Source organism: Urocitellus parryii, chromosome 1 (assembly GCF_045843805.1).
Source record: "Urocitellus parryii isolate mUroPar1 chromosome 1, mUroPar1.hap1, whole genome shotgun sequence".
NCBI lineage: Eukaryota > Metazoa > Chordata > Mammalia > Rodentia > Sciuridae > Urocitellus > Urocitellus parryii.
Genome location: NC_135531.1, coordinates 216,118,212 through 216,136,453, shown reverse-complemented (window position 1 = coordinate 216,136,453; position 18,242 = coordinate 216,118,212). Strand labels below are relative to the sequence as shown.

The 18,242-nt window shown below is 36.6% G+C and overlaps 1 protein-coding gene across 2 annotated transcripts in view; it reads left to right on the top strand.

The window, feature by feature from the left end:
- The first annotated feature begins 15,766 nt into the window (after positions 1-15,766).
- Ifih1 (interferon induced with helicase C domain 1) overlaps positions 15,767-18,242 on the top strand; it is a 56,937-nt gene continuing 54,461 nt past the window's right edge. For both annotated transcript variants that reach the window (XM_026393097.2, XM_026393096.2), the window contains exon 1: positions 15,767-16,537. In XM_026393097.2, coding sequence (XP_026248882.2) covers positions 16,085-16,537 — 453 coding nt within the window. In that variant the 5' untranslated portion in view covers positions 15,767-16,084. The remainder of the gene's footprint in view (positions 16,538-18,242) is intronic.

Sequence of the window (18,242 nt, the reverse complement as noted above, 5' to 3'; positions counted from 1 at the left end):
ACCAAGGTTAACCAATTGATTCACTTCTCTTACAAAGCATACATGCTTTCTCGTGATCACAAGCCTCACATGATGATGTCCACCTGTGAATTTCTTCTGAATCATGATGGTTTAATCATAAATTTAGATATTCAATTAACCAACACAATTACCAGTACATTATAAACACTAAATTAATTCTGGTATTCTTCCCCATCTATTGTCACCGCATTTTCTCTTTCCTCCTATATGAATGAAGAGTGGGGACACAGGAGAAATAAGTGTGTATATCTTAATGCCTCAGCAAACTTTAGTTGCAGTCAAAGCCTACTTCTTTCATATAAGTCAAATTATACTAAACACCACAAACAAGCCCCATCAGCTAATTGAAATCCAAAATTAATGGAGTTTACTTTCTATCACCAAGAAGCTTCATAATTCATTTATTCAACAATGATTTGTTGAACACATATAAAGTAATGCTATTTTAAATGGGGAAAAGTATAGCAATGGGAAGTGACAAATGTCCATGACCTTGAAGAGTTTACATTCAAGCAAGTAGAAAAGACAATGGTGAATAAAGAAAATAAGAAAAGGAAGGAGTATATGAGGAGATGATGGTGAGTGCTATTAGATAAAAATGGAAACTAAAGCAAAGCTCAGGGGAGGAAGAAGACAGAATAGGTTGCAGTACTTAAGAGTACTCAGGTTAGCCTCCTTACAAAAATGAGATTTGAGCAAAAACTTAAAGGACATGAGCAACTTAAGACATGTGGGTATCAGTTGGAAGAGTATTCTAGGGCAACACTAAAGCTAAGGTCCTCAAGCAGAGGCCTGCCTAACCTCTTTGAGTAACAGCAAGGAGAGTGGTGAACCTTGAGTAGATGGAAACAGAGGTCAGAGTGCTTACAGAGCAGGGATATTACAGCTGATCATCTAAGTCTTATAGACCATTTTGAAGACTCCTTCATGATCTGGCTGAGAGAGGGAGCTGAAAGTTGGAACCTAAGTGGGACATGATATGACTTCATCTGGACATGATATGACTTCATATCATGTCCCCTTTCAGCTGTGTTGATAATAGACTGAGACAAGTCTGTTGATACTCTAGAGTTGATGGTGATATCAGTGTATCAGTTGAGATGGTGAGGTATTGTTCTATTTTAAGGTGAAACTTCAGGGATTTACAGATGTTTTCAGATTTGCCTTTAATGACATGGTACTATTTGGTATGGGATCAAAAATTAATACTGGGCCTATTAAGTTTGAGATTAAATAATGAGATCGGGTGTGGTGTTGATTTTAGAGGCTTCTGGAAGTTAACAGCTTGACTGATAGGGGTACCTTCCAACCACCCAGTGTCTGCATCTTAATGGAGTGTGTTATCCTCTACTTCAAGAAATGGTAACAAACTATTTTTTAAGGCATGGGAGATTTTTCCAAAACGACCCTAAAATGAGGACTAACCGTTAATGCTACAAGTGAAAGTGAAAAGGGCCTAAGAAATTAATACTTCTTTGGTACCACTAAAAAATAATTAATTTTAATTAGTTAATTGATTCATTTGGCCCATAAAAATTAGTAAATAATAGAAATAACTTTATGACTTAATGGATTGAAGATAACAGTCAATTGAATATGCAAAATAATTCTGGCAAGCTCTAAATCTATTTAGCACTTGAGAAAGTGTACAAAAAGTACCTCAGTCAGCTCAGGTGACCAGAACAAAATGCCACAATTTGGGTGGCTTAAAAAAAAAAGGAATTTATTTCTCACTGTTCTAGAAACTGGAAGCTTAAGATCAAGGTACTTTCAGGGTCAGTCCTTGGGTTGCAGATAGCTGCCTTCTTCCTGTGTTCTAACATCACCTTTTGCTTGTGTAAGTGAGGATTGAGAAAGAGGAAGCAAGTTAAATTCTGTTAGCTCTCTTCTTATAAGGGCATTAATCTCATCAGAAGGAACCCATCCTTAGTACCTCATCTAGACCAAATTATCTCTTAAGGGCCTCATGTCTAAATCCCATCACATTGGGTTTTAGGGTTTAAACAACAACAACAAAAAATTGTGGGCTGAGTGCAATGTCGCACACCTGTAATCTCAGCAGCTCAGGAGGCTGAAGTAGGAGGATGGAGAGTTCAAAGCCAGCCTTGGCAACTTATAGAGGTCCTAAGCAACTTAACCTGTCCCTAAATAAAAATATAAAAAAGGTTGGGATGTGGCCCAGTTGTTGAGCACTCCTGGATCCAATCCCCCACACCACAAACAAACAAACAAAAAAAGAATTTGTGGAAGGATACAATTCAGTCCACAACACACAAAACCTGAAAGGTGAGGAAGAATAGACACTTAGTCACAATGTCCTCTGTTATAATGTCACCTTGGATCCAGCCTAGTATTTATTTATCTGTATCATGCTACAATGTATTATATAAATTTATTTAACTGATATACAATAATTATCAAACTTAGTCCAGAAATTATTCATTGTGTTTTAACGTGGTATAATGGAAGCTTATATATGTGCTATTTGCATAATGCATAAAAATATGACATTATAAAATGAAGCCATTTATTTATGATATAAATATCATATTATAAAATGATATTTTCGTATAAACCCACAATAGTTTTCATCAATTACACAAAGGTTACTGTCCAACAGTAAAGACAAAGAGAAAAGAATAAGCTTTTCAAATAAGACAAAAATAAATACTCTTCACCATTATTACCTTGACCAATGACAAAATTACCTTTCTTCACCTAAGCTTAAACAAGTTTTCTGGTTTTATTTCTAGTAATATAAATTAGTCTTTTGGCAGAAGCACAAACTTTACAGCAATTTAATAAATAGTGCACATATGAAGAGTGTCTACAGAGCTCTTCAAAAGGTTCCTGAACATACATATCCTCACTTTGATTATTAAGTCTTATTAAGCAATTGTATTAAATGAAGACATCTTGAGAAACGTTGATCACAATATGTGTCCACAACTAATACTGAATAAGAGTAGAACACTATAGTTAATAACCTCAATAAAGTAAAGTGTTACTCAGGCAACATTGGAAAAATGTCTATCTTAAATTTTAAATCTAAGTTTCATGCTCATGAATATGTTTTAGATTACATATACATAAGATGGGTTGATAAACTCACAAAACTGACTTTAGAAATATATAAACTAAATGTTAAATGGATGCTTTTTTGGTGCTTATTGCTTTTATTAGTAACTTGCTTAAGTATAATGTGAATCAAGTGAGATAACGCCTATTACAAAAAAATTAAAAATAGTTTCATTAAAAAGAAAAGTGACCCAGTTCTTCAGTAGATTTTAGACTGGATGAAAGCTGAGATCAACACATTTTCATATTAATCCTCAGGTGTTTTATATATGTGTGAAATAAGACACTCCCAAATTTCTAAAACTATTTGTTCAAATGAGACCTGTAATAAGAATGAACTAATTACAATTGGTATATTTATATAGCACATAGCACGGGATATCTTTCACAGACAGTTTTGCACATTATCATATTTGATCTTCATAACAATCTTGGGAAATAAGTAGCATCAATTACATTTTAAGAGAAAACTAGGATAGTAATAAGTTAAACTTTTAAGGTGGATATAGACCAAAACAATCGCAAAATGTTTTTCAAACAAAACATAACCTGGTCATTTTTCATGTTAAAATAATGACCCACAGTGCTTGTACAGTTTTGAATGAATGATGAGTGAACAAGTAAAGTCCCATTCTTAGAGCTTTTGTAGCTACTTAAAATTTGAGAATTAACTGATTTAAAACTTAATATTTTTAATTAGAAACTAAATCAAAATGAAAAGAATAATCTTGGAATCTTCCTTATAAAGTCCCTAAAGGTAGGAATTAAGATGTTTACTGACATAGATGAAGACCTGTGATCTGTAATGGTGCCAAGAGAACCCAGAGTGGGAACAACAAGCCCAGTAAACATACCACATGAGATCCACTCAACCAAGCTCACCTTGTGATACCGCTGGTTACAGAGTTCTGCTCCCTCACATGTTAAAGTACAACACTAGAGAAGCATGCCAAGGCAAGCATATAAAGCAGGGTTTATTTAAAAAGGGGGAATATAGACTTCTCCTGAGAAGGAGAAGGGGGCCATAGCTGGCATCCTGGTATCCCAAGAAGTGAGGGATTTGTCTTTTTAAATATGTCCTAGGCTTCCTTTGTTCTCCTGCCCTCTTTCCCTTATCTCTTTCTTTCCTGCATATGTGACTAGGCCTAGGAGATGCTCAATGAGATGGCCAAAAGTTAAGAAGCAATTAGGCTGGAGGAGCCAAGAAGGAAGGAAAGATTCCTGGGACAAGTAATCTCAGCAACAGGTTGGAACAGGACAAGGTTATCTTGATTAGGGTGGAGGAAGAGCTCTGAAGGCATTAGGATTTAAATCCCCCCTCCAACTTCCTGGACCCAAATTGGCCTCTATGATCCTACCCGACTGGATTTACCTATCTATACTGACTGTATCTATACTGACTGCCTCTTTTAATTCTGGCTTCACTTGGACACATGTCTTGCTTTCTGGTCTTTAACCATAACGCTTAGCTGCTGCCATTTCAAAAAAAAAAAAAAGCTGATGGCACATTCAAAACACAACAATAAAAGGGTTGTCATACAGTCACTATTTACAAAGTTATCCACATAGGTAAGAGACACTGATAAGGGATGAAAAAGCATTCTCTTAAAACACTGAGGCACTAGTACCACCCTTGGGCTGATGGTACAAGAAGACAAGGGTGCAGTTACTGAAACCTGGATAAACTTGCTATATGAAGAGGCTCCATGATATATGACCTTTAATGCAGAGATGCAGGCTGAGCCAGATGACATGAATTTGAGAGAAGAAATTCCAAAACCTCGCCCTTCTCCCTGCCTTTGATCTCCTATCAGTGCTTCTGTTGGCTAAACCTGATCAGAAACCAGAGGAAAAGGAAGTAGTTGATAAAAAGGTCAGCCTCTCAGGACACAGAGCAATGTAGAGAAAGATAAAGAGCAGATCTTCAAGGGCAATTGAAAAATATCAGGTATATTGAAGAAAAAAGAAGTTCTGAAACTCACATTACAACTCTGCCCCAATTTAACAACTCTTTTAATTAGTGTCTCAACCTATGTAATTATTCTGTAAGGAAAAAAAAGATCCAAATAAATTGCATAAGGTGATATTTATAGAATAATTATATTAAATAGTGCGTCAAAATACATGACTGAGCAACTAGGCTATCTAGGAGAGAAAGAGCAGAAAAAAAAACCTAGATTTTTATCAGCTACCATTGGATTGCATTCTTGGGCCACATATTAAAGAGAACTAGGCAATCAGCCCAGGAGATAGGGAGGAGAAAGGAGGATGTTACCTAGTAACAGAATCTTTATGCAAGAGTTTCCCATAAATTGTCTAATAAAATCATAGTTAATGATATCCAAAAATATAATCAAATGGAAAGGTATAAAAAAGGGCTTCAGTTGGAATGTAAGAGGTGAAAGGAAAGCAAGGAACAAGAGACAAGTAAGCAAGAAATGAAAGATCAGGCAGAAATACACAGGAGAACTTATTTGTCAGACCTGACAAATAAAGTCCATCTTTCTATAGTCTCTAAAGCAAAGAAAGGCAAAACAGACTTGGGTTCCTGGACTTTAAGGGGCAGGCTCAGGAATCAGAGCCCAGCAAGTCCTAATGCTGGTAGTTAGGGGTTGGGTTAGTATGAGGAAGTGGTATGCCTTTCTAAGAAATGCCCTTGGGCTGGAAAGCGCAACTTTTTCCTTAAAATGGCGGCTGTCACTTAAGATTGCCATCCAGATGCTAAGCAAGGACCTTATAGGAGAAAAATATTGGGTATAAGAATAAGAAAGATCAAATAATAATTTGCATTAAATTTCCTCAGTAAAGTATTCCTCTGCATATTATTTTAAATAAATTTTTTACATAAGTTGAGAAATGCTTTGAGGAAAACAAGAGTGATAGCTATTGGAAAGGCATATGCCTAAAATATGTATATCAGATTTTAACCATATTATGAAGATAATAAATTAGTATCAATGCCAGAGTTAGAAAACATTTTACTGATTATTTTAAACTTTATTAATACAGATTTTATTAATTCACATACACAGTCTGACTTCAAGAGAAGTCAGATTGATTCTAGTTATTCTCTTGAAGGAATCGTAAAACAAGCATAATCTGGATTCAAACTGATTCCAACTTTATCTATTGATTTTGAGACATTAGTAACTCAGTTTGAATCTCAGTTTCTCCTGTGAAAAAGGGAGATATTCCCCATTAGTTCAATTAATCTTTATGTTGTGAAGAAAGCCCAACTCAACATATCCAAACAAGAAAATATATTGACTCATATGACTCACCAGTCTTGGATTCAGATTAGGCTTCTTCTGGTAAAACAACAGTTTCTGTCCCTCTCTCTCTTCCTTAGGACAGGAGGGAGGCCCCATCTCAACCCTTGATTCACAAATAGCTTGGGGAATTTCCACTTTATCTCTTTGGTTCTAATTGGGGTACATGACCATCCCTTACTTAATCACTATAACTAGAAGGTGGGGTATATTGATTAGATTAAATTAATCTGGCCCCAACCCTATAGTTTTCCCCTTCTAAGGAAAAAAAAGGATTTTCCAAAGAAAGTCGATTCATTGAGTGCTGCTTCTGTCTGAGGCTCTACTGCTGATGAGAGGATTCAGAAAGGATAAAGACATGTTTTCTGGCCTTGTGGAGCTTACAGTTTACTGGGAATGGCAGATAAGTCAAAATGAAGTTTCAAAAAAGTGAGGCAAGTGCTGTACCTGTAGGGAAACCCAGGACACCAGGAGATCACATAAGGAATATCAGGAAGGTATAAGTGGGTGTAGTCAAAGTAGCCCTACACAGTCTCAATGCCCTACATGTAGGTGCCTCCCTTCTTACCCTCTGACTCAGTAGCAGAAGTATCCTGGGTCCGGAGCAGCTTAATTTAAAATGAATTTCTTTCCAAGATTGGGCATAGGATTAGTAGCACAGATAATCAGGGAGAAGGTTACCTTCTTTGCTTTTATTTTAAAAAATAACACTTTAAATTATATTTAGGGGAAGCCACTAAAAATATAGATTATCACTTTTCTATTAACTGCCAAAAATTCTATAATTGTACATAGCTACAATTTTGCTTAGTTGATATCAGCTTAATCACTACTAATATAGTTAAGATTTGATAAAGCCCCACAAGGTGGCGGCAGAGGAAGCTTCATGTATGGGTAGTAGTACAGAGAAGGCTCAGGAAGGAAACCTCAGAAGGGGATCCCACTTAACTACCTTTCTGATAAGGCTTGAATACAACCAAGATAAAGAATTGTTCTTGACTGCTTGTGTCCACCAGCTCTTCAGAGAAGACATCTTGTTATTTAGATTTCTGTGCATATAATGAGCCTTAGGTAGTTCTCAGCCCCATCAGAGAAATTTATTCAAACCTGCAGAAGTCGTTTCTTGTTTCTTTTTCTTTTTTTTTTTTTTTTTTTTTTTGGTGTGTATGAGAAAAGTTTCACCTGAAACATTTTTATAAGTTTCACAATATAAAATGTTAATATAACTCTTAATTCTTAATGAACAGCATGCATCACATTTGTGAGCATATACCATTTTGAAATGACTAAAGCAGTTCTGAGGCATATACTAGATATCACTAACAGTCCATGCCTGCAGCCTTATTTACTTTTGCTTTTCTATTAAAACTATAAGTCATTCATCTTAAAGTACCTTTTATTGATTGATTGATTGATTGATTCCTTTCTTTTTCAGACCCAGGAATTAAACTCAGGGCCTCATTTGTGCTAAGCACATACTCTGTCACTGAGCTACACCTCCAGCCCCTAGAGTATTACTAAGTAGATCATTTGAAGCAATAGAATAATTTAGACAACTTTGTCACTTTCTTTTTTTTTTTTTTAAAGAGAGAGTGAGAGAGGAGAGGGAGAGGGAGAGAGAGAGAGAGAGAGAGAGAGAGAGAGAGAGAGAGAGAGTTTTTTAATATTTATTATTTTTTAGTTCTCGGCGGACACAACATCTTTGTTGGTATGTGGTGCAGAGGATCGAACCCGGGCCGCACGCATGCCAGGCGAGTGCACTACCGCTTGAGCCACATCCCCAGCCCCATGAGCCACATCCCCAGCCCCTTGTCACTTTCACATAGTGTAAATATTTCCCCATTGAAGTTCTTCCTGCATTCGAAGGAGAAAACAATGAACAAAATGAAGTCATCAGTGCTGAAGAAGTTCTAAAAATTTCCACCAAGTTCTAGGGATTAGGAAGGACTATACAAGCTCTGGGGGCCTTTAAATTTAAGTATTCTCAACACAAATACCCATGTAGGCAAATAAGACACATACATATTAATTAGGGAGACAGAGAAGAAAAAAAAATAATTCTTTTAGGAGTAATCAGGAAATATTTTTATAGTGCAGTATAATTTCACGTTGTAAAACATGGCATGATTTGTGACCTCAATAACTAAATGCAGCATCACTTCACTCATTTACCAACATTATCCATCCACTCTCATTTACCACAATAGCAGTACAATATTATTGAAGCCCCTTTCCCTCACTCTACAAAATGGTAAACAGGTTTCAGAGCCTGTGGATAAAGCCAGAATCCTGTCTGGAACCCATCTTGCTACTTGTCAAGTGTGTGTGTGTGTATGTGTGTGTGTGTGTGTGTGTCAGTGTGGCAGTCCAAGAAGGCTCTGATTCAATATTTCTATTTTTATAAGAATTCTTTAGATATCATGTCTTGATCTTTCTATACAGAGATTTTCAAACACCTTTTCTAAAAATACATAAATCCCAAAGTTTTTAAAAATGAGAGAGAGATTTGCTTTCTTTGGAATACGGGACATGACCCAAAGCTTCACCAACTGAGTTTCTGTCCATCAGCCTATAAGTTATCTAGCATTAAGGCACACTGAATCTTCTCAGTTTGAACATTGTTCATCTCTGGCATAAAAATTTGCAGCAAAATAACTACATTATTTTGGTATGAAACTTGAATTTCTTAATAGTATCCCTAACTTCCCTCTTTGTGGTTGGTAAAAGTATAAAAAACTACAGTTACCTACTTTAACAAGAGATGAATTGCTTCTTCTGTCCCTTGTCTTTTTCCTAAACCTGTAGGCTGAAGAACAACAAAGGGTGTAGGCAACAATATGACTTGAGGTAAGCAAGCATTCTTCCAAAGTACCTGAATTATATTCCTTGTACTTGCTATTTTCTCTCTAGTTCATAGACATTAGGTGGCTTTTTCAGTTTAATTATATGTAATCCATTTTTTTGCATTCCATTTTTTCCAAATACGAGATACAAATTTATATTTGAAGAGCTCAAAGTACTACTGCAATGAATCTACATACTTTATATAATATATAATAGGTTTTATTTGTTCCTAAGCAAATATGTGACATTGTCCAGGACAATGACTTGGTGGATGAATGCTCCAAACTACAGCATGTTCCTTAATAAATTTCTGAAAATACATGTCCATTTAATTCATAGAATTAGCAATACTGAATTATAAATAATTCAGAAATATGTCTACAAAACATAATCCAGTTTTTCAAATAACACTGGTTAGGCTCTATGTATGTATGTTTGTGTGTATGTGTTTGCCTACACATACAGTTTTTCTCAGTCTGTTACCGATGATAAAAAATATGCCTAAGACTGGGTAATTTATAAAGAAGAGACACCCATTGCCTCACAGTTCTGGAGGACAGAAAGCCCAAGATTAAGATGCTAACAACTTCTGTGTTTGGTGAGGGCCCCATTTCTGCTTTCAAGATGATGTCTTGAATGATGGTCCTAATATGTTAGATAGAAGGACAAAAGGGACCAATCTCAATTCCTCATGGCCTTTATAAGGACACAGGTCCCACACATGAAAGCAAAGCCCCTGTGGTCTAGTCAACTCCTTGTAGACCCCACCTCTAAAGGTTGTAATCCCAAAATCCATACTTGTGGTATTTTGTGGTATTTTTCCAGTCTTTTGCAAATGCATATAGAACAAAAAAACATTGAATCACCCAACCCATGTGCTCCCACTGAGGTCAAATAAACCAAGGTTCTGCTTTCTTGTCTCAGCCTCACACTACAGCAAGTGACCTTTTAGCAGGTTTGTGTGTGTGTGTGTGTGTGTGTGTGTGTGTGTGAGAGAGAGAGAGAGAGAGAGAGAGAGAGAGTGTTTGTGTGTGTATATGCTTTGTTGGTGTTTTACTGTTTGAGATGCCTTTCAGGCCCAGTGCTAAAGTACTGTCTAATGCTCCTAAACATAGAAAGGCTTCCATGTGCCTTAATATATGTTAATATATTATTAAAATAAATATGTTAGATAAGTTTTGTTCATGCTTAAGTTATAGCATTAGTCATGAATAATTTGCTGTTGATGAATCAACAATATATATTAATAAGACATCTTTAAACAGAAATACATAGAAGCCAAGGTAAATGTGACCAGAGGCTCAAAATAACAGAACCCCTGACGAGTAATGGCTCAGTATGCACAATGAACCATTTGGCACAATGGTACAGAACATAACTATTCACTTTCACGCATATTCTCCATAGGCTAGCAGAAGCTGTAATCCCTCATTCTCACCTCAGGCTGGACAGTGCGATCACAAGTGGGTTTGAAGAGAAAATTAACTGATGTTAAAGTTTCAAATCAAGGAGCTTTTGGTGCAAGAGTTAAACATCTTTCCATGTGAGGCTATTCTGAAGATAGGGCTGAGAAAAAATTTCTTGTACTGTCACCTGGCTCACTTTGTGACCACAAAAAGGGAATCAAGTGTGCTGTTAGGTACTTCCTTTTGGGAAATACTCTTCAAAAGCAGTGTGTATGTTAGAAAGGTAAAGAAACTGGGAAACAAATTTTCTAGAATTCTTTGGGTCATATTCCAAAAAATGCCTGAAGATCCTGTAGCATTTGTTTACTATCAAAAATCAGAATGTTTTGCTCCTTGTCATTTAAAATAGTTGAACATGAGCTGGGAACAATGCCTGTAATTTCAGCTACTAGGGAGACTAAGTTAGGAAGATACCAAGTTTGAGGCCAGCCTGAGCAACTTAGCATGATCCTGTCTCAAACCGGAAAATGGAAAGGGCTAGAATGTAGCTCAGTAAGAGAACACTTACCTAGAATGTGCAAGGCCCTGCTTTCAATCCCTAGGACTGAAAAAAACAAATGAAAATTTGAATACATACTCCTAAGAATATAGATGCATTTATTGAAAAAAAGCACTTATATATACAACTATAATATTATACAATACAACCAAAAACTAAAAAGTAAAGAATCAGGTGAATGAAATAAAATTTTTTGAATGCAACTTACATAATCTTGTGCATTAATGATAAGCAATATTTGGAGTTTAAAATGTTTCATTTGTAAATTTTTTAGTGTAATTTTTTGTTATTTAGCAATTCTGAAATTTGTTTCAATGTATTTCTATAGTTTATTTCAATAGCTCATTCTATAGCCCTAATATTCCTAGTCCTACTTCAAGACTATCCGTTGTAAAATTAGCAGGAGGGGAGTAAAAAATATTTAACAATTTGTATACAGTGGGCATGAAGCAATTAAAACCTCCACTTCTCAACATCTAACCCCACAGTGATCACTGCAGGGTGAAGAAAATGGCAGTCTAATTACATTTGACAAGATACTGCCCCTTAGCATTTTATTTATTTATTTATTTGGTACTAAAGATTGAACTCAGAGGTGCTTTACCACTGAGCCATCTCCTCGACCCTTTTGTTTTTCATTTTCAGACAAGGACTCACTATGTCACTTAAGGTCTTGCTAAGCTCAACCTATGATCCTCCTGCCTCAGTATCCTGTGTCATTGGGATCACATTTGTGCCTAGCCAGCATTTAAAATAAAATAAAAGAAACAAAATCTATGCCTTTGAGGTGAAGGTACCATTTTAACAAAAACACATGAAAGAAATTGTTTTCAAAAGACTTAAGCTAAGGTGGAAGCACTTGAAAAATGAATGTTTGAAAAATTATCCACTGAAATATGATTTGTTTGCCAAAACTATTTGTTATATAAAAGACAAAACAAACAAACTTTTATATGTGAACACTAGAAACTACAATGTAAACTGAATTGGTAGAAGTAACTAGGAAATAATTATCAAAATCAAGTGAACTTAGCTAAAACTTTTTTTTCCCTATTATAGGACCACTAATGGTTTGAAATAGAAAGTTAAATCAGTGTTACTTAATAATAAATACTCCTGATAAATAAGCCTATCAATTTCTTGCAAAAATAAAAGATGCTGAGTATAGACTACTTATTATATACAAATTATATATATTGGCTACTTATTATATACAAAACTAAATTATTTCCTTTATATAATGTACTTGGTTTGAAAGTTGGTACAATCTCTTTTCTTTTATTTCTGTAAGCATATTGGGCTGCAGTCACTTTCTAGGTACATAAACATTTCAAGTCTAGTGATAAGTGCTTTTCGGTCCATGCTTAGAATAGAATAACTTTACGACATGATACTGGCATCATTATTTTACAACCGAAGTATTTTAGGAGATTCTCTTAATCATACTATAATTAGATCATGCTAACTGTGAACCCTAGACTCTGGGCTCAGTCTCTGTGCATAACCACAACTCCACACTGCTAGGGTAAAAGCATTTAACACTTTAAGTCACATAGAATTGCTCTTTATTGATATAATTTAGTAAACCAATGAAGGACTATCTAAAAATTCTTAAAGATTTTCTCATTAAATTAAATTCATTGTCAATTTATTTGGAAAAATATTACTGCTTCATGTGACCATTATATTCTCATGACAACTGTGATTGTTCCTATTACTTAAATGTAAAAAATTAAAATGAAAAGTTGGACAATAATGAGAATCAGTTATTCAGGATCTTCCTGAACTACCACACAAAGAACAAAACACTAAAGAGTGTTTTAAAACTGATGGAGGTTGGAAATTATTTTGGTGGAGGAGGCAGGGTATGAACAACAGGCAGGTCCAGGAAAAAAGGGAAAGACATAGATCAGCAGCCTTTCCTATCTCAAAAGAGAAAGGAAACTGAAATTCACATTGGGAAAATAAAAAATGAAAGTGAAAGATATTAGAAGAAACCAGACAGAGGAAAATACCCAAAGAAAAGGCAGAAAATAAACTAAATCACCATGCAAAAATATACATGAAGAAAAAAGATTCTTTTTGAGAGACAGGGGCTTGTTTTTTGTTTCTTCAACCTTTCTCCATAAGCGGCCCTATCAAAATAATGGCAGATTCCTGAAAGAGAGGTTCCTTTCTATTTCCTTTACTGTTCCTAACACACTCAGTCCTCATCACTCAATCCTTATTCAACAACTTCAACTGAGAATGACTATGGATTATTGTTGGTATTATCATGTGATGTTGATAATGACAGGTAAGCAAGGACAGTTATACATGGAAAACCAGACAGAAAAACTGTAGTGTGTATTTTCATCTAGCTCTTAACCATAGTCCTCATAGCATTTATCCTTATCTGGCACATTGGATATTTGTTGGTTGCTATTAATTATCTGTCTTTCCACTCCCATTTAGTATGTGGGTTCTATAAAAATAGAAACTTTTAAATATATTATTTTTATTTATTTTATTTTGTATTTTTCATTTTATTAACTGCATTTAGAACAGAGCTGATCATAAAGTATTAGTAAATATTTCTTGAGCAAGTGAATGAATGATATAATTTGAATAACAAACACTTAAGCATTTATTTTTGACCCTTTCTCCACCAGGACAACAATTTACTGGTTAAGAAAATGACACTATCTGTTTCCCCACAGAAAATAACCAATCCCTTCTCTTTCTCCAGTGTTTAGAACCAAAATATAGAAGGATAGGTGCTAGGGAACAGAATGGCTTTTGGTTGATGGGTCAATTTGTGCTTCAACATATAGAATTAAACCCACAGGTAGCTGGCAGGGGTGGGGAGGCATTGGGAGATACATTTTTGCAATAGCCCAAAATGAGATCTTTGTAGACCTAATAACTAAAATTAGTAAGCTGAATACTTCTGTAGAAACATCAAATTTGATTCTCTTTTATCTAATTACAAAGTCAACTCCCAAAACAAGAAATAATAGGGTCCTATGAAGAAACAGAAAATAAAGAACTCCACAGGGCCAAGGTTCCATTCACTTCAATAATTCTGTGTGCTAGACATCAGGCCAGCTGTTAGCTAACTCAATATTCCTGTTCAGAGGTGAAATCATCAAGGGCCTCCTATTCATATAGCATTTTATTGGCCACTATAAATATGTCCCTTCTTCCATGAGCTTACAGTTCTTTGGAAGAGAGTCTTAGTCATATACTATAATTCTAGAATAAAATAAGACAATATGCTGTAAATTGCTTATCTGTGTATTGTGTATGCCTCAGTAAATAAACCTAAAGACTCTGAAATTCCCAAGGTCCAAAGAACCACTCTGAAATTCCCAGGGTCCAAAGAACCACCAGGCTTCAGTGTACTATCCACATGTCACTGAATATGCTTTGCTAACATTAATTTTCCTAAATATATCTTTGATGGCCTAAATGACCCCTCCATCTACCATGTAATTCCGAACCATCAAGTTATAATCATATACTACTACAACCACAGTTGCCCAGGGCTGCAGAATGCCTTCTAGTGAGCTGCAACCTGAAGCACTTGTGTTTTTGTGGCTTCTGTACTGAAATGAAGCTGCCATTTTTCAGTGTGAATGTCTTTTTTTTTTTCCCTCTCATGACATAGACAAATGTTGATGTTTACTACAAGTTGGTACATTAGTTGCTAATTAAGTTCCTAGTTGCTTCAGCCAAAACTTGCTGTATGGAATCCAAGAAAAGAATGGCAGCTATATAAAAAATAAGTTGTTGGGATTTTGTTTTGTTTTGTTTTATTAAAAGAAAGTTATCTATTAAAGAATATGGGGAACTCACATGCTGGGAGATAGGAAAACTTCAGTCTTGGCTTCCTCCTGAACTGAGTTAGTGGTTAAAGTACTTCTGCATCTGTCATCAGGCCCTGGTCAAGGATATATAAATACTAGCAATCTAGGCCTGAGGAAATCAGGCTATAACTGTTTATTATTACTTATTTTTTTTCCCATACTCACACCCAAATTCTTGGAGGAACAAATTAGTTCTTGGGAGTCCAGAGGTCAGGTTTATTTTAGGAAGGGTGCAAAGGTAACTTCCTTCTGGGGTTCCTGGATTTTGGAACCGTGTTTTTCTTAGCTTCATCTCCTGGCCAGTCCCTTGCAATTTCACCCTCTGGTTGGATCAGACTTAAGTGCCTTCACTAGCAAAGGGTAATTCCTTTCTGCTCACATCAGGGTCTGGGGCAGTCTCTCTTCATTTTCCACACGGGAAGTCCCAAATCTCACACTTTCCTGCTCTCTACATTTTAGCTGACAAAGGATCTAATTGTTGAGGCAGAACCCTGCTGAGAAGCCAAAACACAGGCCCCGGGGAACTTTGCCATTGCTTTTGCTGTTTTAATGGATCCAAGAAAATTCGCTCTCCTTTCCTTTTTCCCATAGTGACCTCTACCGAAGCCCTCTCCTAACCCACAGCGACCAAAGGGTGGCTGGCTCCTCCAGGGAAACACACTGCCGGCCCTGGGGCCCTGGAGATTACGTATGGAAAGTCTTTCGAGAAGAGAATCGAAACAGAAACCAGTCCAGCTAACCACAACAACTGCCTGGCGGAAAACAGGACTCAGCGAAGGCACAAGTGTCGCCCTGCCAGAGCCAAAGCAACCGGCCTGTCAGTCGGAACCTGCTGCGTCCGCGCCCGGGACACCGCGCGCGCTGCCCACCTGCCTGCCCACCTGCCCACCTGCTCAGGCGCCACCGCGCTGTTCTGCCCCGGCCCCGGGTCCTGCAGGCCACCGTGTCGTTAGGCACAGCGCAGAAGACCCTGCCACCTCAAAGCAGCTGACAGCGTTACAAACACTCAACTGTGGACCGTCTAGTTGGGAGAATCCTCTCCCTCCCTGAGAAGGAAAGATGTCGAATGGATTCTCTGCAGACAAGAACTTTCGCTATCTCATCTCTTGCTTCAGGGTCAGATTGAAAAGTTACATCCAGGTAGAGCCCGTCCTGGACTACTTGACCTTTCTGACTAATGAAGTGAAGGAGCAGATTCGCAGGACCGTGGCCACGTCTGGTAACATGCGCGCAGTTGAATTGCTCCTGAACACCTTGGAGAAGGAAGTCTGGTCCCCTGGCTGGACACGGGAATTTGTGGTGGCCCTCCAGAGAACCGGCAACACCTTAGCAGCGCGTTATGTGAACCCGGATCTCACAGACTTGCCCTCCCCATCTTTTGAGAAGGCTCATGATGAATGTCTCCAACTGCTGAACCTCCTTCAGCCCACTCTGGTGGACAAGCTTCTGGTTAAAGATGTCTTGGATAAATGCATGGAGAAGGAACTGTTGACACTTGAAGACAGAAATCGGGTAGGTGTCAGTTCAGATGGAGCTGGGCTTTAAGAAAGATTTTTGCAAAGTGGGGATTGCAAATGGTTTTTTCAAATCTGGTTCCCTCCTTCTTTAAAAAGAGACGATTTGGGCGCTGGAAAACATAATTTTGAAATTTTAAACACAAAAGAATTAACTTTCTTATCCTTTCACTGAAATAAACTAAAGAACTAACATTAAAGCAGGAATTTGTATTGATAAATACTGTTAATTGAACACTTACTATGTACAGTTACAGTAATTTTATATTTGTAATAACCCATGAAGGATCATAATAGAATTGTTTCTTTTTTACAGAAGAGAAAACTGAGGTAAGTTAATTTGCTCAGCTTCTTCCAGGAAGAGCAATGCAGAGCTAGATTCATCAAATCCTGATAGTACTGAATTTTAGTTCTTATTTAATGTGGTTACATAGAACAGAGGCAAGCAAACCATAGCCCCAAATCTAAATCCAGTCTGCTACTCATATTTGCAGGCCCAGAAGCTAAGAATGGTCTTTAGGTTTTTGAATTTTTTTTATCTTCTGTGTTTATAAAGTTTTATTGGAACACAGTTGTGCTCATTTATTTACATATGTTTTATGACTGCTTTTCACAGTTTGTTCATATGGCCTGTAAAGTCTAAAATATTTATTATCTGCCCCTTTAGAGTAAAAGCTTTCCAATCTTTATTATACCATTTAATCTTGGTTCAAATGAGGAAATTATATATAACATATACACACACAGACACTCACACACACTTTTTTTTTCTTTGTTTAACCAAAGTTTCCATGTTCTTTGGAATAAAACTTTGGAGATAATTCACTTGAAGAAATATGTTGCCAGTTGCAGCTTTTCATATTAGGAAAGAAATAGCAGATTTTCATAAAGGTAGCATTTTGATAGGATGAATTTGACAGGTGATGTTACAAAATAATGTTCATTGTTTCTCAATGAATGAAAATATACTATGAAGTATACAAATGCTGGCCTACTTGAAGCTGCCTTATTCATGGTTGTAAGTCAAAAGTGTATTTTAAAAGCCTTGTAGACAAATCACCACAAGTCAAGGGTTTTTGTCTATACTGTTATTATTTTGACATTTTCCTTTTTCTGTTTGATTCGTTAATTGTTTGTATCTTCTTTACAATGTTCTGGGTATCAGATTAGTTGGCTTTAGCCTGTATTATGAGTTGATCTTTAGTAACTAAAGTTAATGGTCCTTCGTAGACTCAACAGTTACAGGGCCTATCCAAAGACTCAACATGCGTTGAATTGTGATGGCCAGTTTTCCCAACAAAGTAAATTACTTTACACTGTTGTCTGTAGCGTTTATGTCATTTTGTGTATTGAGCACCAACTAGAACGCATTATAGTAGTCCAGCTGGATATGACAAATGTGTACATCACTGTGGCAGAATCTTAATTTGGAAGAAAGTATGCAGCCTTCAAGCCAGCTGGAGATGGAAGATGGCATTTCCAGCCACAGTAGCTGTTAGGAAGTCCAGAAGCAACAGAGTCCAGTAACACCACAAAGCTGTTTATGTTTGGTGGGTATGATGTCCCGATTGCCAGTGAAACAGCACTTCTTCTTATTTACTCTAAATACTTCTGCCTATCAGCATCACTTTTGTCTTGCCTGGATTGAATTTCCGCCAGCTACATTTTATCCAAGTTCTTGATTCTGGCAAGCTTGGAGGCAG